The sequence below is a fragment of the Schistocerca nitens genome, chromosome 4 (assembly GCF_023898315.1).
Source record: "Schistocerca nitens isolate TAMUIC-IGC-003100 chromosome 4, iqSchNite1.1, whole genome shotgun sequence".
Lineage (NCBI taxonomy): Eukaryota > Metazoa > Arthropoda > Insecta > Orthoptera > Acrididae > Schistocerca > Schistocerca nitens.
This window is the reverse complement of record NC_064617.1, coordinates 138,159,290-138,185,119: the sequence shown is the minus strand read 5'-3', so window position 1 is coordinate 138,185,119 and position 25,830 is coordinate 138,159,290. Positions and strand designations below refer to the sequence as shown.

The window sequence follows — 25,830 nt, the reverse complement described above, 5'->3', positions numbered from 1 at the left end:
GGAATTCAAATTTATACTTTCCTAGTACGAAAATATGCAGTGCACATGTTGGTGCACATCAAAGATCTTTCCAAAACATTTTTTTTCCCTTGAGTTTTGTTTTCTAGTGCTGGGAAGTTCTACACTGGTGTATAAAACCATAATCATTCAAAGGATTGATAAGTTTTACAATTACGAGGAAAAGTATACTGTCACTTAACATGGAAAAGTTGTATGTTCACGTGGGAGAAAGTATTTTTAACTGGGGAAAGATTGGGAATTTTTTTCCCTTGTCTGCATATACACCTTGAGAAACACTCTTCCAGCCTTCTTAATTGATTTATTAACTTTCATCACCATACTTGCTATAACGACATCATGATTGCTGATCCCCATTTCTATACTGATGCTGTTGATAATGTCTGTCCTATTTGTAGCTACAAGGTCAAAGGTATTTCCATTGCATGTAGGCTGCCAAACTAGCTGCTCGTGTTCAAAAGTACTTCACAAGTTTGCCTGTCTGTACCTATTACAATGAATCCATAGACATCCTAGTCTCTACTTAGCAGATTAAATTCACTTCCAACCAGTATTGCATGATCTGAGTGTTTACACACTACTGACCATAGGCTTTCTGTGAATGACTCTGGAACTGTCACAGCAAAAGTGGGTGGCTGGTAAAAACATCCAACAATTAACTTGGTTTCACCTGTTACACACGACCAGATAACTTGACTGTCACGCTGAGCTTCAACCTCAATACAGGCAATATTTTTGTCAACTGCAGTGAACACATCCCCTTCTATGGCCTATTGTCTGTGTTTGCTATATATGTTCCATGATTCGCTAAATATCTCGGAGCTCTCCACTCCAGGTTTCAGCCAGCTCTCAGTCCTGAGAATAATATGAGTGCAAGAACTTTCCTGGAAGGCAGCAAAATTCAGGAACTTTGTTACGAATACTTTGACAGTGTACTGATAAAATTTTGACAGTTGAAGTGTCTTTACTTGCAAGGCAGTCTGACTTCCGTTGCTGCATATCAACTGGCAAGTGTTCATCAGAGTACCTCAGACTACCACCTAACCTACAAAACCCTCATGTCCACCCCACAAATACCCTCTACCCGGGTAGCTGCTTCCTTTGTGTAGTGCATCCCTGATCTATCAAGGGAAGTCCTACGAATCTCCAGTCGATAAAGCATGTCTAGAAATCTGCAGCCAAGACTGTCACAGAACTGACAAATCCTTTGGTTGAGACCCTCCACTCAGTTTCAAACCAAAGCACTGTCAACTCTGGGAACAATGTTGCAAATTGAAAGCTATGCGTGCACACCATGCTTGAGGCCAGCAGCCTTCACCACTTCCACCGTCTGCCTATATGAACTGAGGTTGGCCTCAGAACCCATGCAACAGGTGTCAGTGTTGCTGACGTGAGCAACCAGCAGACTGCATCCTGCATGCTTGATAGCCTCAGGCAAGGCCCCTCTGCATCTTGGATGAGGCCTCCCAGCAGACACCTAGTGAACGCAAGCTTTCTTTCCAGCCCTGAACGCTATCTGCCTAAGAGGCTCCATAATGTGCCTAATGTTGGAGTTCCTGATAACTAGTAAACTCCTCCCCCTGTGTACCTACTCAGACCACTGCTGAAGGAGCAGCCACCTGTCCACTCACAGGGTGAATGGGTGAAGCCACACAGCCATTCCCTCCACCTTGAGTGACATGAATGTGTTACTGCCTGCCACTCACTCTGCTATGAGGACAGATCCACCATGTTGTGTACGCTAGGAGGTGCCTTGGCAGCAGAGCCCCCGGGTGGAACAAGCTACACCTGAAGTGTCCCACGCTACACCCCAGATTCTCTGCCACTGCTACACACTAAGGCAGCAGCCTGAAGGTGATCAGCCGTAGCCAAAACTACATTCAGCTGTTCACAAACTGCAGCCAGCTCCTCCTGCATTTGCACACAGCATGCACACATCCTATCCTACACTTTCTAGCGAGGCTAACTGAAGAAGTAAACTATAAAAGTGGACAGAATCCTAGATATGCAACTTTCTACCCCCCTGATGCGTTACCAATGGATGCTGTTGCCTCCATGAGCTGTGATCCTGGCTGTTCAGAAGAAATGAAACATGTGCTACAGACTACTTGAATTTACACTTACAAAATGCTAGGTTACACCTCTTAAACAGAAAAACCATGAATGAAGTTTAAGAAATATACCGGGTGATCAAAAAGTCAGTATAAATTTGAAAACTGAATAAATCGCGGAATAATGTAGATAGAGAGGTACAAATTGATACACATGCTTGGAATGACATGGGGTTTTATTAGAACAAAAAAAAAAAAAAAAAAAAAAAAAAAAAAAAAAATATAAAAGTTCAAAAAATGTCCAACAGATGGCGCTTCATCTGATGAGAATAGCAATAATTAGCATAAAAAAGTAAGACAACTCAATATGTCCACCATCATCCTTCAACAACAGCTGTAGCCGAGGAATAATGTTGTGAACAGCACTGTAAAGCATGTCCGTAGTAAAGCCAATAATCACACGGACTGGGGTCTGGGGACCTGGGAGGCCAAGCATGACGAAAGTGGCGGCTGAGCACACGATCATCACCAAACGACACGCGCAAGAGACCTTTCACGCGGCTAGCAATATGGGATGGAGTGCCATCCTGCATAAACATCGTACGTTCCAGCAGGTGTTTATCAGCCAGGCTGGGGATGATGCGAGTCTGTAACATATCGGCGTACCTCTCACCCGTCGTGGTAGCAGTTACAAAACCAGAATAATGCATTTCCTTGAAGAAAAAAGGCTCGATAATGGTAGATGTGGTAAATCCAACCCACACCATGACTTTCTAGTCGTGCAATGGAGTTTTCACAACAGTTCTAGGATTTTCGGTAGCCCAAATTCTGCAGTTGTGGGCGTTGACAGACCCTCGGAGTGTGAAATGAGCTTCGTCGGTCCACAACATGTTACTCAACCAATCGTCATCTTCTGCCATCTTTTGAAACGTCCACACCGCAAATGCCCTCTGCTTCACTAAATCGCCAGGTAACAGTTCATGATGCCAATGGATTTTGTACGTGTAGCATCGGAGGGTACGCCTCAGTGCCAACCAAACAGTAGTGTATGGAATGCCGGTGTGACGTGCGACTGCATGAGCGCTGACTTCCCTGTGCATAGACGAACCTGCTACAGTCTCTATTTCTTCCTGAACTGTCTCTGCAGCATTACGCCTTGTGCTCGGTCGGACACTATGGGGTCTATTGTCTAAACAACCCGTGGCATTGAACTTCGAAATCATTCTTGCCACAGCTGCATTTGTCAACGGACCTTTACCCATTTGAATCCCCTTCCTATGGCGATAGGATTGTAACGCTGAACTAGCACATTCCCCATTCTGATAATACAGCTTCACTAAAAGCACCTTTTCATGTAACGTCGATATGCTGCGACTGCTGGTGCATCTGATTCTCTCTCTCATTACAGCTCCTTTTATACACGATTGTCATGCGCAGTCACTGACGTTTTGCTGTCCAGCACCATCTGTCGGACATTTTGTGAACTTTTTTTTTTTTTTATAAAACCCCATGTCATTCCAATCACGTGTGTCAATTTTTACCTCTCTATCTACATTATTCCGCGGTTTATTAAGTTTTCAAATTTATACTAACTTTTTGATCACCCGATACTACGAAGAAAGCACAGGAAAAGATAAATACTTAACCTGCCGCTCTGTAGATGTGTATCACCCATGAGCTGTAGCCTCACTGATAGTTCCTTCCTTGGGGAGGAGGGAGGGATAGTTGGACAAGGTTAAAAAGGGAGGACAGGTCACTAAGACTTCATCTGTTGTAATGGCAGTGGGAGTCAAAGACCAATACTTCTTTTCCACCCTTCTTATATAGTTTCAGTATGATTTGTGATTGATGAAGATAATTTTTCAAACATTTTCCTGGATCAAAGCGGATAGAGTAGCAATACTTCATTTAAAAATAGGCAATAGATTGTTAGTGTGTTCGGTCAGTTGACATCCACTGCTGGACTGAGGCATACTCTAGATTCTCCCATACCTTATGACCTTGAGCCACATGATTAATCCTGTATCTACATGTTTTTAATGCCAGCCACCCATGATTCATTAAGTTATTCTATCATTTCTTACCCATCTAGTTGGTTTCTTGCTTTGCATGTTCCATAGACTGTCTGCACTATTTCCATCAAAGCTACACTGAAATGCCAGAGAAACTGGTTTAGTCATGCGAATTCAAATACAGAGATGTGTAGAAAGGCAGAATATGGTGCAATGCCTATATAATACAAGAAGAGTCTGGCACAGTTGTTACAGCGGTTACTGCTGCTAGAGTGGCAGGTTATCAAGATTTAAGTGAGATTGAACGTGGTGTTATAGTTGGCGCATGATCAATGGGGCACTGCATCTCTGAGGTAGCGATGTAGTGTTGCTTTTCCCGTACGACCATTTCACGAGTGTACCGTGAATATCAGCAATTCAGATAAATGTAAAATATCTGACATTGCTGCAGGCAGTAAAAGATACTACAAGAAAGGGACTGATGATGACTGAATAAAATCATTCAACTTCACAGAAGTGCAGCCCTTCCACAAATTACTGCAGATTTGACTGCTCGGTTTGTGTCAGCATGCAAACCATTCAGTGAAACGTCACCGATATTGGCTTTCGGAACCAAAGGCCCAGTCGTTTACCCATGATGACTACACGACACAAATCTTTATGCCTCATCTGTGCCCGTCAACACTGACACTGAACTGTTGAGGACTGGAAACATGTTGCCTGGTTGGACGAGTCTCGTTTCAAATTGTATGGAGTGGACGGACATGTATGGGTATGGAGACAACCTCATGAATTGATGAACCCTGCATGTCAGCAAGGGACTGTTCAAGCTGGTGGAGGCTCTGTAATTGTGTGCAGCGTGTGCAGTTGGAACTATATAGGACCCCTGATACGTCTAGATACAACTCTGACAGGTGACACATAGGTAAGCATCCTGTCTGATCATGTGCATCCTTTCATATCCATTGTGCATATCGACAGACTTGGGCAATTCCAGCAGGGCAGTGTGACACCTCGCACATCCAGAATTGCTACAGAGTAACTCCAGGAACACTCTTCTGCGTTTAAACACTTCCTCTGGCCACCAAACTTCTCAGACATGAATATTATTGAGCATATCTGGGATGCCTTGCAACATGCTGTTGAGAAGATACCTCCACCCCCTCATACTCTTATGTGTTTATGGACAACCCTGCAGGATTCGTGGTGTCAGTTCCCTCCAGCACTACTTCAGACATCAGTCAATCCCATGCCACATCATGTTGCGGCACTTCTGTGTGCTTTTGGAGGGTCCTACAAGATATAGGCAGGTGTACCAGTTTCTTTGCCTCTTCAGTGTAGTATGCAGGCTGCGTGTACATGATTTGTTAGTGTGTGTGTGTGTGTGTGTGTGTGTGTGTGTGTGTGTGTGTGTGTGTGTGTGTGTGTGGCTGCAGGTTTGTCATCTACAGAGTAGCAAATAGCATAGTGCCTTAGAATGTGGTAAAAGTGAACCATCCACCCTTTTGGTTGGCTGTATATTCCCTGCCTCTCTTTTATTTTCAGTACAGTCATAAATACGTTTTCCACTCAAGTATTTCCCATGATCCATTACATGCGGAGCATCCCTTAGGTTTTGAATGATATTCGCATTGATAGTCCATGTCTCACTGCTTAGTCATAATACGTGTTAATACTTGTTGATTGTAAACTTTGTTTCAGACACATCAGACTATTCATTTTGGAAGCAGTATGCTGTTTACCAAAACAATTATGTGAAACTTTCACTTTTCTGTTTTTCGTTTACTAACCAATGTGTTGTCTACAATTGGCCTGAATATTGAAAAACTGGTTCTGTGATTAGTCAGTTTGTACTGTTTAATTTTGGGCTTTTATTGTGATCTTTCTGTGGAGTGCACCATGCTGTAGCATTGCTTTCCTGATAAGTATGCTGTCACCTAGCTGTTTATGTGGCCATTTGCTGCAACTACAACAGCTGTATCTGTAACGGTCGTAGTGACTTTTTTGGAAGATGACTCAGATAAAGCTGTTTTCAAAAATATGACATTTCCTGCTGTATATAAATTTCTATTACAGTGGAAAGAACCATTTGTCTGAACTGAAACCAGATTTTAGAGAAATATTTTGACCTGGTCTATTGAATCACTCTCTTTGAAATTCGGAAAGTAGTCAGGATAAAGGCACTGTAAGGTATGTACAACTTGAACAGGAACCAGACTACAGTGGCGGAATATGAAAGGGAACCAATAGTGGAGAAGGGTGACAGATAGGGCTGTAGTTTATTCTCAGTGCTGTTCAATCAGTACATAGGACAAGCAGTAGAGGAAACCAATGAGAAATTTGGAAAGGAAATTGATGTTCAGGGAGAAGAAATAAAAACTTTGAGGTTTGTCAGAGATAACTGTAATCCTGACAGAGGCGGCAATGGATTTAGAAGAGCAGTTAAACAGGATATATAGTGTCTCGGAAAGAGGTTATAAGATTTATTTATTTAGCGTATGGCTTCCATCACATGACTTTACTACTTATGAGTATTCTACAGTACAGATATCAAAAATGCATATAAGACATTTAAGTCATATATAAAGAGAAAAAAAGATATAGACTTACGTAAAATATGTACAACCACGAAATGTATGAGAACTTAACTACAGCTGAATGTCCATGTCGATGATGTATTCTGCTGCCTTTTCAGCAGTGTACAAGAATTTGGAGTAGTCACCCATGAAGGCTGTCAGTGGGCAGTCTTCAACTGTATGTTTTACCATTTGCCTAGCAGTGCTACAGTCACACTGGGGAGAAGCTTTTTTTTTTCCCATCTGTACAAGGAGTCGGCACATCTGCTACAGTTTGTTCATATTCTATTTAGAGTAGCCCAAATTTTGTGAGACTGGTCAATTATAAGATGAACTGTAATACAATTAAAACAAGAGTAATGGGATACAATTTAGTTAAAACAGGTGATACTGAGGGAATTACAAAGGGCATTCAAAAAGTTTTTTTTATTTTTTTCAGGAGGAGAATGAATTATTTTGAGAACATACTTGGACATTTAGCTATACATTGAGCCTACTCAATGTAGCCTCCATCAGCTGTGATGCATCTGGCCCAACATTCTTTCCATGCTGTAAATGCACTTTGGTAAAATTCAGGGGATTGATTTTTACACCATCGCTTGGCACAGGAAGTAATGTCTTTCTCACTATCAAATGTTTTACCATGCAGGTGGACCTTCAGATGACCAAAGAGGTAAAATCGGATGGAGCCAAGTTGGGACTATAATTAGGATGAGGAACAATTTTCCAACCCATTTTCCTGATTTTCTCCTCCATCATAAGGGCTGTATGGGGTTTGGCATTGTCATGGTGTAGTCTGATGAGCTGACCCTGAAGCTGTGGTGTGTGGGTCTTGATGGCACGTCGCAGCTTGTCCAATGAGAAACAGTAACAGTCCCTCTTAATTGTGGAGCCAGGTTCCAAAAAGTCAATGAAAACGTCACCACACTTATCCCAGAAAAATGAGGCCATCACCTTTTAGCCTGCTGTTCGTGAAAGTCTTGGTTTCTTCTTCTGAGGGGAACCCAGATGACGCCACTCCATGGATTGGGCTATGCTCTGAACTTCAGACAAAAACAATCATTTTTCATCCTGAGTAATGATGCCGTCAAAACGCTGTTTCCACTCTTCAGTAAAGGTCTTCATGAGGTCCTTGCACACATTCATCCTCATCATTTTCATTTCTCTTGTCAATAATCTAGGCACCCAACTTGCAGATTTTTCTGTACCCTAGTGACTGTACCAGTGATACCACACTACCCAGTGACAAACGAGTCATCTCAGGAAGCTGTCATGTCGTCACTCATCTGTAATTTTGGATGATTTGAGCAATGGTTTCCTAATTCACATCACTCGCTGCTGTCGATGGTCTACCGCATCGTGTATTGTCCAGTAGAGAGAAATCACCTTCTTTAAACCTCTGCAACCACCACTGGATACAGCGGCGATCCACTGTGTCCTTCCAATAAACGGGGAGCAAATTCCTGTGAACCAATGTGGCAGAGTCATCGCTGGTCTTGAAGAGGAACTCCATCACAGACTGTTGTTGCAAACCTGACATCTACTTCACTGTCCATTATGGCTCACCTGTAAATAAAAGAAAATACTTTTATATACCAACTTATAGCTAAATGTTCCAAGTATGTTCACAAAAAATTTCATTTTCCTCCTTCAAAAAGTAAAAAAAAAAAAAAAAAAAAAAAAAAAAAATAGAGATGAGTGTGCAAAACTTTTTGAACACTCTTTGTAGATTAGAAAATGAAATATGAAAGTAGCAGATGAATTTTGCTATTTTGGCAGCAAAATAACTGATGATAGCAGAAGTAGAGAAGGTGTGAAATGCAGACTGGTAACAGCAAGAATAGCATTTTTGGAAAAGAAAAATTTGTTAATATCTAATTAAAATTTAAATGCCAGGAAGATTTTTCTCTGAGGGTGTTAGTAAGGATTGTAGCTTTGTACACAAGTGAAATGTGGATGCTGAACATTTCAGACAAGAAGAGAATAGAAGCTTTTGAAACTTGGTGGTATAAAAGAATACCGTACTGAAGATTTGATGGATACATTGAATAACTAATAAGGAGACAGTAGATTAGATTGGAGGAAAAAAGAAATTTATGGCACAGCTTGACCGAAAGAAGGGATCAATTGATAGTACACATCCTGAGGCATCGAGGCATCATCAGTTTGCCACTGGAGGGAAGTTCAGATGGTAAAAACATAGAGAGAAACCAAGGCTTGAATATAGTAAGCAGATTCAAATGACTGGAAGTAGCAGTAGTTATGTGGATATGAAGAGACTTGCACAGGATGAACTGACATGGAGAGCTGCATCGAACCAGTCTTTGGAATGAAGACTACCATTACAGCAACAGCAACAACACCACCACCACCACCACCACCACCACCACCACCACCACCACCAACAACAACAACAACAACAAGAGAAACCAAAGTGTTTGGATGGATGGTGAATGTTGAACACACACAAAAGTAACATCACCCGTATTCCAAGAAAGTTCAACAGACTGCCAGTATCCTCAGTATAAATAAGTGATTCATAAGGTAGTTCGAACAGACTTCTAGCTGATGAGCTGCTATCTACAGGAAAATATCATTAATAATTATAAGGAAATGGATAATGACTTGAAATGAATTTCCACTTGGTACAATGGAGGGCAGTTTGCTTTAAAAGTAGATAAGTGTAAGGTAATGTTTGTAACAGGGAGAGAATCCAGTAATATTTGAGATTAATGGTAAATTAATGGAGCCCATAACATATGTTAAATATTTAGGGGCGCTATTGGAAACTAATATGAAATGAGATGAGTGAGTCGTATCAACAGTAGTGAAGGTGAATGGGAAACTTAGATTTGTTGGAAAGGTTTTATGAAAGTTCATTGTATCAGTAAAGGAAGAGGCATACGTTATATGCTAATCCAATTAATTCCAGAGTACTTCTTCAGCATTTGGAAATGTGTGTGAATTCCTAAGGGATGAAACTGCTGAAGTCATCGGTCCCTAAACTTACCTCCGGTGGGAGGAGTCACGCAACCCGTCACATGGTGCCTCAAACCGCGTGGCCACCCCGGTGTAGCTTTTACAAAAGTAGGAAAAGTCCAGTATGTGTGGGTTGTGGATGTCTGTCTGTCTGTCTGTATGTATGTGTGTTTTCTATTTCGAAAGAAGGATCTTTTATTTCTGATAGCTTGTGAATAACAGTCTTTTCATTGTTCTTGTCTGTGACTCAGTGCCTCTTGTTCAAAAATTCTTCTGCATCCATCTTGTGTAGGAGTTACGAGAATAAGATAAAGACTTTATGGCAATAACTGATAGACATATGTTTTTTGTCCTCACTCACTATATACACTCCTGGAAATGGAAAAAAGAACACATTGACACCGGTGTGTCAGACCCACCATACTTGCTCCGGACACTGCGAGAGGGCTGTACAAGCAATGATCACACGCACGGCACAGCGGACACACCATTAACCGCGGTGTTGGCCGTCGAATGGCGCTAGCTGCGCAGCATTTGTGCACCGCCGCCGTCAGTGTCAGCCAGTTTGCCGTGGCATACGGAGCTCCATCGCAGTCTTTAACACTGGTAGCATGCCGCGACAGCGTGGACGTGAACCGTATGTGCAGTTGACGGACTTTGAGCGAGGGCGTATAGTGGGCATGCGGGAGGCCGGGTGGACGTACCGCCGAATTGCTCAACACGTGGGGCGTGAGGTCTCCACAGTACATCGATGTTGTCGCCAGTGGTCGGCGGAAGGTGCACGTGCCCGTCGACCTGGGACCGGACCGCAGCGACGCACGGATGCACGCCAAGACCGTAGGATCCTACGCAGTGCCGTAGGGGACCGCACCGCCACTTCCCAGCAAATTAGGGACACTGTTGCTCCTGGGGTATCGGCGAGGACCATTCGCAACCGTCTCCATGAAGCTGGGCTACGGTCCCGCACACCGTTAGGCCGTCTTCCGCTCACGCCCCAACATCGTGCAGCCCGCCTCCAGTGATGTCGCGACAGGCGTGAATGGAAGGACGAATGGAGACGTGTCGTCTTCAGCGATGAGAGTCGCTTCTGCCTTGGTGCCAATGATGGTCGTATGCGTGTTTGGTGCCGTGCAGGTGAGCGCCACATCAGGACTGCATACGACCGAGGCACACAGGGCAAACACCCGGCATCATGGTGTGGGGAGCGATCTCCTACACTGGCCGTACACCACTGGTGATCGTCGAGGGGACACTGAATAGTGCACGGTACATCCAAACCGTCATCGAACCCATCGTTCTACCATTCCTAGACCGGCAAGGGAACTTGCTGTTCCAACAGGACAATGCACGTCCGCATGTATCCCGTGCCACCCAACGTGCTCTAGAAGGTGTAAGTCAACTATCCTGGCCAGCAAGATCTCCGGATCTGTCCCCCATTGAGCATGTTTGGGACTGGATGAAGCGTCGTCTCACGCGGTCTGCACGTCCAGCACGAACGCTGGTCCAACTGAGGCGCCAGGTGGAAATGGCATGGCAAGCCGTTCCACAGGACTACATCCAGCATCTCTACGATTGTCCCCATGGGAGAATAGCAGCCTGCATTGCTGCGAAAGGTGGATATACACTGTACTAGTGCCGACATTGTGCATGCTCTGTTGCCTGTGTCTATGTGCCTGTGGTTCTGTCAGTGTGATCATGTGATGTATCTGACCCCAGGAATGTGTCAATAAAGTTTCCCCTTCCTGGGACAATGAATTCACGGTGTTCTTATTTCAATTTCCAGGAGTGTAGATGGAATAGGCCAGAGAACCTCTATAATACTGGTACAAAGTATCTTCTGTCATAACTGTAAAGTGGTTTGTGGAGTATAAACATATATCTGTTTATTGCATACTAGCTTCACTGCACCACACCATACTTACAGTCCTGTAGGTTGATGACAGCCTATCTAAAGCATTTACCTCAGTATTAAAATATATTTATCCATTTTTTGAGCCTCTTGCAAGATTTGTGGGAGATAGATTCTAAGGCTGATAGAGAATGACTAGGTAACACTGTAACTTCAAACTACAGTAAAGATTAACCTGTGTAAAATAAAAATTCATTTCAGAAGTTCATTAAAATAAAAACGGAAGAATGAACAGAACTTAATTTGAGGAGATACATCTCTCAGTATTACTGATAGAAACGCTTCATATGAACTTTATTTAAAGGACAGTACTCATAGCTTTTGGAACACACATATTCCTTCTTGTGGAAGGAGAGAGGTATTATTGTCACTAGGTTAAGGGGTGTTCCACCTGTTACACGAACCCCATAACAGATGGGATCCCCCTAACTTCAGGTCTGAGTGACCTGTCACTGCCCACTCCACCCGATACGTTCCCTTTCCAAACCCCCTCTCCTTTCCTCACTTAAGTAAAATCTATTCTGTCTAACTGCACCCATTCACTATCCTCCTTTTTTTTTTTTTTGTCTGTCTTACAAATATTAGCAGTGGAATGGGGTAAAATGTTCATTCAGTGGCACATTAATATGTGCAGTCATATTTGGTCTACATTCTGCGATCATTAGTTGATCCTGATGACTGGTGGAAGAACTCCTATACCTTTCTTTCTCTTTTTCTCTTTTAAAGTCCACTTGAATATGAACTTCAAGAATTTATATAATTCTCTCATCAATATAAGGAAAACAACAATAAAATTGTGACAGTAACAGTGATCAATAAGCTAGAATTAAAGACACCTGGGTACTATCTGGGATGTCTTATGACAGTCATGGTAGTACATTTTATAGTTGAAATATAAAAGATTGTTGTTAATGCAGTTGCACTATGTCATTTTAAGAACTAGGTAATAATAGTGACTACTGAGATGCCATGTAAAGGCCGATGTTCTGTTTGCGATTATCAATTCCCCGCTTAGTTCTGTCACCAACAACGGTATCTGGCAGAGAGGTGGTATTTGTTGCATTATAGACAGAATGAGTGAACAGAGCTTTGCTGTTATGGGTACACCTTGAGAGAAATCTTTGTCACTGAGAACTATTTGCCAAAACCGTGTCGATAAAGTAAACGGAGCTGGTGGAATGTCATTAATGAAGATAAGATGATTGGCCTTTTCCCAAGAGAGACAATAGATTCGGAAATAAACAAACTGTTCTGCTGCTATGTACACTACTGTTTGTTAAAAGTGAAACACTCAGGAGCTATGGTCTGGAACATGCCACGATAAGAGGACATGTGGAACAGTGGAACAATAAGTAATTTAAATGGCAGAGTGCATGGAGGCCCAACAGCGTTCTCTTTTGTGTCACTGGACAGATCAGTGTTACCCAATGCTCAGTTGGTGTTGAGCCATCATACAAAGTGGAAACATTTTACCTACTATGCCTAGCCGACATCATGGGGTAGAATATCGGCAGAATGATTGGTCTCTGGGAGGTGAGTCTTGTGTTTCATGACATTGCAGCTCGTACATGGCACGCTGCTTCAACAATCAGGCATATGTGGAACCAGTGGAGAGGAGAGGGGCTCACACATTGCTGACAGGGTACTGGATAACACAGTGCGACTGTCGTGTGAGATGATCGCCACATTATCTGCTTGGCCATAAGAGACAGGACAGCATCATCCATAGTGTTGGTGCAACGTTTGAGCACCCAGTGGGTGTGGTCATGTCCACGTTAATAGTTATGTTTTGTCTTCTGTGGGGTGGACTGGGGGCACACATGCTATTGCATATCGACTATAACCCACCAATGCGGCAAACTGCAATTGGTTCATGAATGCCAACACTGACTGCTACTCTGGCATGTTGAGTGGCAAAATATAGTTGCTGTAGCAAGAACAAACATGATTTAGGGAACACAGTACTTTATAGGAGCTACATGTAAGATACAGGTTGTGCATAGCACCAAACACATTGATTGAACTACAGTAATAATGTACAGAAAAGGCCGAGAAATTGTTTGTGATTGCTTAACTAATACTGTTTCCTTGACTGCTCATAAGAGCATGCCATGGGGCTGACCAAGGTGATCTTCCATGAGGAGGCGTAGAGCAGGACCTGGGACTGTGTTTCATAGCGACATCCTCATTGAGGTCAGTGGTTGGTGCCAGAGGACCCAGCCACAGAGGCAGTGGTGGCTGCAGTGTCAGGTGCAGCGGGGGTTGCACTGGCGATGGCATTTGAGAAGTGGGGGCGGAGGCAGGAACCCCAGATGGTGATATGCCAGGCGGTGACCCGCTGCTGCGGTGCAAACTGAACCATCTGTGACACAGGAGCAGGCATTGGTGGTAATGGGGACATGGAAGGCAGTGGTCGAAGTGACTAGATGTCCACCTGTTGGGAGTGTGGATGATGCATAGGCGTTGGCCCCAGTGATGCTCGATGATAGCAGGAACCCAGTTTGGCCAGTGGCCAAAACCATGAGCCCAGACAGGTGCACCTATTGTGGAGCTGGCAGTGCCAGAGGATGTGGCGTTGGATGCAGCAGGTGAAGCAAGGGCTGTGGTTGGCGCCCATGCAGCAGATCTGCTGAGCTTCTGTCCCACCACAGTGAAACAGTACAAGTTCAAAAAATGGTCAGAAGCAGCTTCACAGGATCTGCCAGATACATACTTCCACATCTGAGTTTTAAATGTCCAAACCATGAAGTCGGCCTCCCCATTAGATTGAGGATGAAACCGGAGCTGTGAGATGGTAAACATCATTAGCCTGACAAAAAGATATAAATTCTCAAGAAACAAACAGGGGCCATTTTTGGTAACCATGGTATATGGAAGTTCCTCAATTGCAAAAATCTTAGACAGGGCCGAAATAGTGGCCAATTTGGAAGTGGACAGACAACACGCCTCGTAAGGGAACTTGGAACAGGCATCCACTACAATGAACTAATACTAATTTAGGAAGAGTCCAGCAAAATCAACGTGTAGATACTCCCACAGGTGCTGCGATGTTGGCCAGGGGGAAAAAGGATGGGTGCAGAGCTGCCTGTAGCTGTACATAGTGAGTGCAAGTGGCAAGAAGCCATGTAATGTCCCCATCTATGCCCAGCCAATGGACATGCCCGCAGGGCAAAGCTTTGGTGTGAGAGGTCCCCCAATTGCTGACATGCAGAAACTACAGTACATTACGGCATAAGGAAGTGGCATCACAACCCGGGGAACAACATCCTTCATAGCTAGCAAAAGAACCCTGTCAAACACAAAAAGGCAGTATTGGAAGGAGAAGTAATTATCCAAGGGATCTGAGGCACAGCCCGAGGATTTTTTCAGACCATTGTACTGCACAAAAGGGAGAACACGATTAAGTATAGCATCCACAGCAATGGGCCGTGCTATTGTGGCACTAGTGGTGGGAAAACCATTGACCGTGTTCTGGTTCTCATTGTCTGAATAGAAACAAAGCAGCTCGTCTTGATTGAATGCCAAGTCCAGCTTGATTGGAAGGTGGGCTAAGGCATCGGTGTTGATGTGTTGCGCCATCAGCCGTTAATGGATCCGATAATGAAAATAGGAGAGGAAGAGAGCCCACCATTACAAACAATGTGCTACCTTGTCCGGCATGGAAGCCGAAGGGTTAAAAAGAACAACCAACAGATTGTGATCCATGATCAAATGGAACTTAAAACCATACAAGAAGTTGTGAAATTTCTTGAGGGCAGTTGCTGGAAGTTTCCGTTTCAATCTGAGAATTCTGCTGCTGTGCGGGAGTTAGAAGCATTAGCAATGAGTCGTTCAGACCAGTCTGCTTATTTGTGCGCCAACATCGCGCCAAGATCATGTTGAGAGGCACCTGTAACCAGCACAAGATGTTGACCTGGCTGAAAAGTGGTCAGACGTGGAACAGATTGAAGCAAAACAAACGCTTGGTCACAAGCTGAGGACCAGAAAAAAGGCACAGCTTTATGCTAAAGTGCATGCAGGGGCTGAGCAACATTGGATGCATCCAGCAAAAACTTATGGTAGTATGCAACTTTACCTAGAAATGCTTGCATTTTCTTAATGGAGGGCGGTCGCAGCAAAGCCACAATTGTGTCAGCATGGTGATGCTAACTTTACCTCATTGTCAGTAGAGAAACTGGAACAGTTAAATGCATCTGACCCGAACAGGTCTGCGGTATGGGAATGATCCACAACAAGGAAGGTGAGGGGACAAAAAACAGATATGTGAGAGACAGGGGTGGAGAACTGAGGTAGGATCGGAATCTGCTGTTAATGGTAGCTAATAAAGTTCTGTGTGATGGGAGGAGAGTCCAGATCCACGTACAGTCGTGCATTTACTGAAGTCACTGCAGCTCTTGTGTCCACTTGCATTTTTAGTGGTTTATTGGTTTATTTAACACACTCAAGCCAATAAACAATTTGTTCAGGGATACAGCCATTGTAGAGTTGCAGTTTATGTCCATTGGTACTACTGTGTCTGACACATTTTAAGTGGAGTTACACACCGATGCAGTGCGGCCTTTCTTTCAACACTTGTTCCAAACAGCCTAATGCTTAGGGCACGCAGCACGCTCATGTTGGATGCAGCAGTACAGGCAAAACGGATGGATGGCACGTGGCTGCTTATGCGATGTGGCCTGTTGCTGGTGTGACTGTAACTGATGCTTTCTTGTGCTATGCTGTGTCGAAGGTTTTACCGCTGCAGTGGCTTTCCCGTCATCCTGAACACTTGCAGCATGCTGAACTGGGGTTGACTGAGTAACTTCCGATACCACCCCCCACAAAGCAATCTGATCACCTGCAGCCCATGACACTTCAAAGGACTGTGCTCTATTCAGCACATCTGTAAGCATCAGATTCTCACATTGAAGTGCTTTTTCGTGGACTTCCCTATCCAGGGTCAGACGAATAATATCACCATGTACCATGTGATCAGCGTGTGATTCGTGATAGGTACTAGTGACGAATTTACAGCGACGGCTCAGCCCGCGTAATTCTGCAGCACAGGCTTTGTAAGATTGGTTTGGTAAAATTCTACACACATTGCAATGACATGCATTCTGTTACAGTAATAGGTTGGGAGAAGCTTGCACATTTCATCAAATGATAAGCTGGCCAGGTCTTGTAAAGTTGGCACAGCAACTGATAAATGTGTGGCGAAAGTCAGGAAAGAAAGAAAGCTCTACACAGGTTTGCATCACCCATTTGAAAAACCTGGAAATGTTGGCATAACAATATCTCATAGGAGTCCCAATCTTCAGCTGATGGCACAGATGGGAGAGTAACCTGCTGCGAACACACAGAGGCTGCCTGACTGGCAGCTGTGGCGAGAGCCTGCTGTTGTTCCGGGATACTTCACTGCTGCGCTATGATACATTGGAGTATTTATTCCATCGAGATGTGTGTTGGGTGACTTAGCACTGACGCTAACACACAGAGAAAACGTAACCCTCACTCGTTGCCAATTTTGCTATAGCAAGAACAAACATGATTTATTTGACATAGTATGTTATAGAGCAACAAGATACAGGTTGTGCATAGCACTGAACAAATTTGCTTGAAAACAGTAAAACAGGTTACAGAATAGGCCAGGCACTCATTTGCAATCGCTTAAACAATACTGTTTCCTTGGCGGCTTACCAGTGTGTGCCAGGGGGCCGACTCACCAGGTTGCCTGTACAAGTGGGCCTGTGAACTGTGCGGACACGCAATCTCTGAAATTGCGCTCTTCATGAGTGAAGGTTTTCAGATGAATCCCACTCAGATTTGTCCTACAGTGATGGCCACATACACATTCGATGCCCCAGTGATGAACGCAATTGGACAGACTGTATTGCTGAGTGACATAGCAGACAAATGTCGAGTATGTTGGTTTGGGGCACCATTGCCTTCAACACGTGATCTTGCCTCCTATGCCTTGAGGACAATCTGAGCAGCAGCTGCTACATCAGGGACATTTTACAGCCTGAGTCACTGCCCCTCCTGCAGGCCATTCCACAGGCCAATTTCAGCAGGACAATGCCCGGTCGCATGAGCTGAGGAATGTGCAAGCCTTCTTCGAAGAATGACAGGTACCAATGCTTCCCTGGCCTGCCCATTTGCCTGACATGTCACCCATCGAACATGTCTGGGATATGGTTGGTCAGCAACTTGTTGATTCAGGTCCTCCTGCAGCCACATTTGATGCTTTGTGGACATGCTTACATACCGTGTGGCAGAGTTGCCTTTCAGGTGCTCTTTGATTCTGTGCCATGTCATCTAGTGGCTCTGATTGCAGGACATTCTGGCACTACTCCGTACTGTATTTCCACAGTCATAGTGCTGTACAGGTCTGTAATGCTAATAATTGGTATAGCATCCTATCCCTAACTGGTGGAATAAATTTCATTGTGGTCACGCATCTCAGTCTGGATGTTCCACTTTTTCCAAATGATAGTGCATAATCTATTGACAGTTTTGTCACCCTGCTGTTTTGTGAGCAAAGAAAAAAAGATCAGTACACTTATAAGTTGTGTAGCATGTAGCAGTGAAGTTCTTCTGTTTATTAATGGTCTTTCACACTATTCTCCCTATTTATGTTGTAGAGATTGTACAAATGACCAAGGATGATGGCAGTGATACTGATATTTCTTCAAGTGAAAGTGAGTACTGCCCCAGCGATGAGAATGAAGAAGATATTGCAGAGAATGAGGAAGAAAATAATACATCTGCTGGAGATACTGATTCCGATGCTGATCAAAGGTCACATGAGAGCGAACGTGCCAGTCGTAGTGCAGCAAGAAAGGAGAAGAGAATACTGCCACAAAATTCAGGCTTACTGTCCGCTTGTAACGTTAAAGAATCTGATTATGTAAGTATTTATTTGCTACGTGAAATTCTCAATCTCTTAAGTGAGCCATGTTAATAAGTGGTTCTTCAAAAATTGCATGCAGGTAAATGTGCCTTTAGAATTTATGGGAACTTTTATGATTATAAAAAGTTTAATTAAAGCCTTTCTAAAAATGTGTTAGTGTAGGCCTTGCGTACTGTACTCATAATAAACAGCTGCTGTCACAATCGGGGCTACTTGTATTGTGCTTCTGAACTGATACATTACTGTGTCTTTAATTTGCTGTCAGCCGTGCAGGAATACATATGCCAAAATCTTAACAAAAGAAAGACTTTTTAATTGTATTTTCATCAGAAATGATAGGCGAGAATGTCGCATAATAATACAATGCTTAAAAAGAAAAGAAAATTTATTCAAAGTCATTCAAAATTCTAATGTCAAATAATTTATTTGTAACAAATTTTAATTAAACGATATCACCATCAGGTCCAGTATCAACATTTAAGCATTTGTGCATTATATTGAAAACCAGTCTGTGCATTCATGGTTTGCCAAAAATAATGTAACGTATGACTGAAACAAATTGCAACTAAAGAATTTGACACATCAGGCTCAGGTTTCAGTGTATAAGCATGTAAAAATAAAATAAATATGTAAAGTTATATAAAATAATAATGACATTATAATGTTAAGCACCTTGTAATGTATTTTCTTCATGGCTTGAAAAGTGCGTATATTTTGGAACACTAGGTTTCTTCTTCAGGAACCATGGATCTTGCCGAGGTGGTATGGCTTTTGTGCCTCCACAATGCAAATAGTTCCACTAAAGGTGCAATAACAACAGAGGGCTATGTGTGGAGAGTCCAAACTAACCTGTTGTTCCTGAAGAGGGGCAAAGTCTCATCAATAGTTGAAGGGAGCAGCAGTCTGGATGCTTGATCTTGCCTTGTAATGTTAGTCAACATAGCTTTGCTATGTAGCTACTGTAAACGACTGGAAGCAAGGGGAACTTAAAGCTGTTAATTCTTTTTATACATACCTCTACTGTATAGCTTAATGATGATGGTATTTTCTTGCTTAAAATATGCCAGAGACCAGGATCGGTTTAAGATCCAAGTAACACAAAGTGCCACTTGGGGTACCAAGCTGAGGTGGGTGCCAGGGGTACCCAAGTGTGAGATTTGTAATCAGTTAGTATCACTATTAGTAGGCAAATTGACACAGATGAAAGTGTATGAGGTTGGGGAAAGGGGGGGGGGGGGCTTGCCAGACAAGAAGTCACTTGTGAGGAAAAAAGTTCTTGAACTGGCCCATCTCCAAGGTAAGATATTCCCGCATTTGGATCCTCAGGTGGGTACTACTCAGAAGGATGTTATTGAGTAGACAGACTAGAGATTTTTTTTGAAAATGGGAATGGATAGGATGAGGTTAGACAGACTAGAGAATTTTTTTTTTTTTTTTTTTAAAGGGAATGGATAGGTTGAGGTTATAAAATAGGGAAAGTCTAATAATGAATAAGAAACCAGGGATGTGGGTAAGCTATTGTGAACAACATACTGAATGCATTATCATAGTCAAGGTAGACATAAACAAAACACCCACCTCAATAGTACAAGTTTATGTCCCTAATACCTCCGCAGATGACGAGAGAGAACAAATATATGATAAGATGAATAGATTTATTCAGATAGTTAAGGAAGATGAAAATTTGATAATGCTAGGAACCATTTGACAGTAGGGAAAGGAAGAAAAGAAAGAAAAAAAAGTTGGAGAGCATGGAGTGGGGGGAAAGGAATGAAAGGGAAGCTGCCAGGTAGAAGAGTACAATTTAAGCATAAGTAACATTATATTTATGAATCATGAAAGAATGTTGCCTACATTGAGACCTAGAGACACAGAAAGGTTTCAAGTAGATTACATAATGGTTAGACAGAGGTTTCAAAAGCAGATTTTAAACTGCAAAACATTGTTGAGGATTTCAAAGAGAACATTAGGCAGTGCTTGACTGAAACTGGAGTAAGGAACACAGTAGAAGACAAATGGGTAGCCTTGAGAGATGAAATACTATAGGCAGCAGAGGATTAAATACACAAAAAGGTAAAGCCATGGGCAACACATGAGATATTGAATTGGATTTACAAAAGGGGAAAATATGAAAATGCTGCAACTGAAGTTGGCAAAAGAGAATACAGAATCTTTTGGTAAGCTGTTCATCCAGCTGAGAGGATTGTCATCTGCAGTTGCAACTGTGACCAGTGATCGTCTTAATTACTTTGTATTATTGAAAGAATATTTAGCTCTTGTTTATACTGATATTTCCTCCTCCTTGTTTCTTGTGTTTCTTGTGTGGTAGTAGCTCATGGATGTAAATGGTTACCTGGAGGAGTTACTCCTTTATCTGGACTCGCTAGAGGAATTCGTGTTAAAGTTTTCCAATTGTTAGTGTCTGTGTTGAGATGTTGAGAATCAGAATAGATTTCCCAAGGCTCCTAGATGCCAGCAAGCTTTGTAAGCTGTGGTGGGTTCTCTTTGGCATGGAGAGAAAAGATTGCACACATTTGCACTCTGTATCCTTTTATCAGGTGTTAACTATGCTGATGTTTCCTTGCTGAATCCACTGTTCTCTTGCTGTGCCGTGTCACACTTATCTTTGGTGACCTCTTTATTTTTTGTTCCAAAACTTTGTACCTCATAATTTCAGTTGATGCATAGTGATCAGCAGCTGCCAGTAAGCAGTACCTGCTCTTCCCATCTCTTTTGTGTTATATTCTACTATTTTTTTCTTCATAGGTATCTATTTACTTACTTATCATTTTTCATGTCATTGTAGCTACCTTTATAACATTAGTGAACCTTTTCATGTCACTGTAGTTAGCTTTATAGCGTTAGTGAACTTTGGCAATTGTTTGCTATAAATTCCCTCAGCCACCCAGTCTTACATGCTGCAATTTACAGTGTAACTCCACTTTTATGTCACTGGAATTAATGTTTTTCCATTGTTTGCATTTTTTCATTGCACCTGTCAAATTTCGTATGTTCATAATGTCAATTGGAGCCTGTTTTTGTATTAACATAGTCATAATTTTTCCTTAATTTATGCTTAATGAAAGAATGTTAGCGGAGAAAAAAAAACTGACATAATTGACAGAAAATGTCCCCTTTTAGTAGTGTTTCCAAACAATATATGGTTAACTTTCTTCTACCCTGGCCCCTGTACCCAGTAGATCTAGATCGGTAAAATTCAGAATAGTTTGTGGCACTAGTGCTTTGTCTCGTATCCCCACCAAGTTTTAGTCAGCTTGGGTGGCTGATGAAAGTAACTGTTTTGACAGAAATCGGCAGAAGACATTCATTTGTTCTTGCCGCGAACAACCTTAGTATTTGATGACAAGTGCTATACAAAAAGTAGTATACTGCCATTATTTTAGCCATATTGGTTCAGTATTAATGGCTCCCTGTGATTATGATCGTAAGCAGAGGACATTCACTTCCCATTGCCTGTAACTAACAGTATAGTTTAGTTTATGGTTTGTTTATGACTGGACAAAGTGTTGTATGCTAACTAAAGTTGACTATGCTGACTGTACTGACAAGCTGTCTTTACAAAAAAAGGCAAGTCAATTTCAATTAATGTAACTACTCCTGTCAGCCATTGTGGTAAAAGTTGATTGTGCATACTGTGTAGCATTGCTCGTAGCTTTGTATAGGTGATCAAAGTGTTGCGTTGCTAGCTCTTTCTTTCAAGTATTTTCTATCTCAGTTTTAACAAGGTAAATATTGTGAAAGGAGATGAGGAAATTCTTTCCATAGAAGAGAAAGTAAAAATTCCCAGAAGAATTGAGTTCATCACAGAACACGTTACTTTAACTTAAGGATTTAGGGATAGCTCTGCCTGCACTGAATACCATTATCAAAAACAGAGTCTCTGTTTGGGAAAGTGTAAGTAAAAGTGGACCAAATTGAAAAAAAGATAAAATATGCCAGTTACTCTCAATATATGGACCTAGAATGAATTACGAAAAACTGGTTTCAGACAGCATATGCTTCGAATATTCATTAACATTGTGATGATGTGCGAAAAGGCATTGAAGGTGAGCAGAATGCTGGGAATGGGGGACTTATCCATATCTAAGAGGTGGATCAGTAGGTTCAAGAGAAGCTGTATAATGTGGTGTGCAAAACTATATGTAGTGAAGGAAACTCTGTAAACTGTTAGTGAATGGGAGAGTGTAGATTACAAGGACTTATAAGGCCCTATAAACCAAAGGACATCTTCAGCAAAGATCAATCTTGTCTCTCTTTCAGCATCATTCCAGACAAAACATTTGTCTTAAAGGTGAAAATCGCCATGGAATGAAACACGGTAAAGTTTGCCTTACAGTAATGCTAAGCCTGCGTACTGTTGGCTATGAAAAATTAAAATTTTTGTGACTGGTAAACAAAAAAATACAGGTTGTTTTAAAAACGTAACTGCTACTAATAAAGTGTGAATAAAACTGAAATTATTCAAGAAGCAATTGCATAGTCTTGATGCAAGAATGGGAACCTATAACAGGAATATTCTCCTGTTTGTAGACTGTTTTCCCGCACATCAAAAAAATATAAATTTATGCAATGTGAAGCTAGGCTTCCTGCCACCAAACTGCACAGGCAAATTGCAGCCCTTCAAGGTGGTCAATATGCATGCCTTTGAAATATCACAGAAAAGCCATGGTGCAGAAGGCATTAAATTTTGATGAAAGCTGAAAAACAGCCACCCTCTTTTAAGGTGTCAATTTTAAATCTTTTCCACCATATTGTCAAGGCATGACGAGAGGTTAAGGAGTCCACGACCTCCAACTGCTTTTGAAATGTGTGATTCATTCAAACAGATGAAGAAAATGAATCGGACATAACAGATGTGAGTAATAACAATGATACTGAAACTCTGCTTACTTTATTGTGGGAAAAGCTGCAGTTCGAGCATCCAGTGCAAGATTTTGTACATGGTAATGACAGTGTTGATACTGTCGAAAATATATCTGTTGAAGATGTGACTGACTTCCACACACAGGAAAATGATGACATTATATGAAGTGATAGTGATAATGATCGTGATCTATTGAGATGTAAATGCAGCAATGAAGACAATAAAAAAGTATATTTCTGCTGCTGCTGCTGCTGAAAACCATATTGAAAAAAAATTCACCAAAATAAATTTAAAACAACCCATAGTTTTGGACTTTTTATTAAACAGTAGGAACTACTGTATTATGTTAAAAATGTCACATTTATGTAAGGCATACAAATTAAAAGTAAGTATGGTAAATAAAAGATTTAGTGATGTTTTATAAAATTTTTACTTAAAATGCTTAAGTGTGGTTGGTAACCACCCACCACCCCTCCCATAATCTAGGTTATGGTGGCACTGATCTGTGGCATAGTCCAATATCTAGTTAGGTTTGAAATTGAAAGGTTAGTTGCATGTTGGCAAAGCCAATGAATGTGAATGTGAAATAAATATGGAGTGACGGACTGATCTTTAGCGTAACTCAGTCTCTTTTTACGCACATCGTATTTAATGTGCTTTATAATATTTCACACACTTTTCGTGACAAGCTCTTGAATGGTTAGGGTACTATCTTCAGCTGCTGAAATGACCTTTCTTAGAATTTTAGCAGGACAAATTGCACTAAAAATGAGGGTTCATTTAACAAGAAAATTTGCCGAACAGCTGTGCAATCTGAGAAGTTACTTTATTTTGTATTCACTGCCATTTGCAACAATTCAGTATGCCGTCTCTATTCCCCATATGCATGTCTCAAAGATTATTGATATTGGCATGCTGGTGCCACCTGTTTCTGGATGTGGCAAATTCTCAAATCCTTCCTTCAAAGGAAGGGCCTGAAGATGGCATATTGAATTGCCGAAACTGGTAGTGAAAATAAAATAAAGTAACTTCTCAGATTGCATGGCTGTAAGGCAGATTTCGTTGTTAAATGTTTGACCAGCCACAGTCCCATGTCCACAATTGATCAACAGGGGAAAATGATGGTTTTTGTGTAGATCTTTAGTGATTAGTAACACTTAAATGGCATATTTTTGTAGTATGAAAGTATAAATATGAAAATTGCAAAATACACCAATTACCTCAATTTGCTGTATCTGCCTCTTTCCAAAACACATAATTTTTAGCACCGCTTATTGTGCTGAAGTATCAGGGAACATCACATTGACAGCTAAACAAAGCACCGAAGACAAAAAATGTTTATTAGATAATAAACTAATCTCTGTTGGTTATTTTGATCCATTTTCTGTAAATATATCAGACATAAATCATGAAAATGCAGGAGAGTGGGTTTCTCTATAGAGCTTTCACCATTTAAAAAGTAATTTCCCACCTTTTAGAGTTTCCCACATTTTATGCCATTTCTTGAAAGTCCCTTGAAAAGTGTAAAATAGAATTTCACTGAATTTTGCTGGTACTTCTTTGCACCTTCTCATCTGTCTTCAGCAAACAGAGCTTTCTATTCTGACAGTGATGTTATTCATTGTCATCTATACATACTGTGATTTTCATTATATATGTTATTTTGTTGAGGCTTAGTTTATAATTTATTTATATTTTTAGTATTTTTGGCTTTTTGTCTGCAAATGTTGTAATCAGTATGTACTGCAATTTTCAGAAACTTGAGCCAGAGCAATACTTCAGCACTCATTCGAACAAAAAGCACCATACATCAGGCCGGCTTCTCAGTTCTCGACTGAGCCAGGATGTTCTGCAAAAGCTGTTATCCGAGGTGCCTGAGAAACACAGCAAATGTATTGCTAAACTTTGCAAGAATCATCTGAGACTCTTTCCAAATTGGCACTTTGCTCTCAGGTATACCACTGAATGAAATTTCCATACAGCCTGTACTTTATTGCAAAAGACATAATTTGTTCAGCCTGACTGAAAATATTGCGTAAGAAGCTTATTATTTTCTTACAGCTTGTTGTATTTTGATACCTTTAGTATCGTACAGTGCCTAGTAAATGAAATAAATTGTTGGTCATGAAGGTGGCTTGCAACAAATGTCAAATTTACAGGTAGTAGTACATGCTGGGTTCTACAAACGATCAGCATTTCAGTGCAATCACATAAAATAGGTAGTACCAACTCCAACAAGTGCTATTATAAGTAAAGATTACGCTATGTGTTTGTCATTCAGAGATCACATTGAAATGTTGATTGTTTGTGAGAAAATCTTGTTACGCTTGTATTGAAACAGAAATGTCTACCAGCACATGTGTAAATTCAACATTAGTGGGGTCGTAGTATGTTTGTCAGGATCCTGTAACTTGTGCAGATGTAGAATTGATGTGTTACGGAAGGCATTCTGAACACCATGCAGCACCTCGGTGACCTATCAAGACAAGCACCCAGAGGACAGACATA

The 25,830-nt window shown here is 41.7% G+C and overlaps 1 protein-coding gene across 1 annotated transcript in view; it reads left to right on the top strand.

Moving 5' to 3' along the window:
- The window catches only part of LOC126253077 (origin recognition complex subunit 2), a 124,077-nt gene that overhangs the window by 33,827 nt on the left and 64,420 nt on the right, over window positions 1–25,830 (top strand). The window contains exons 4-5 of the mRNA XM_049954172.1: window positions 18,169–18,434; window positions 25,079–25,275. Of these exons, the coding sequence (XP_049810129.1) occupies window positions 18,169–18,434; window positions 25,079–25,275 (463 nt within the window). The remainder of the gene's footprint in view (window positions 1–18,168; window positions 18,435–25,078; window positions 25,276–25,830) is intronic.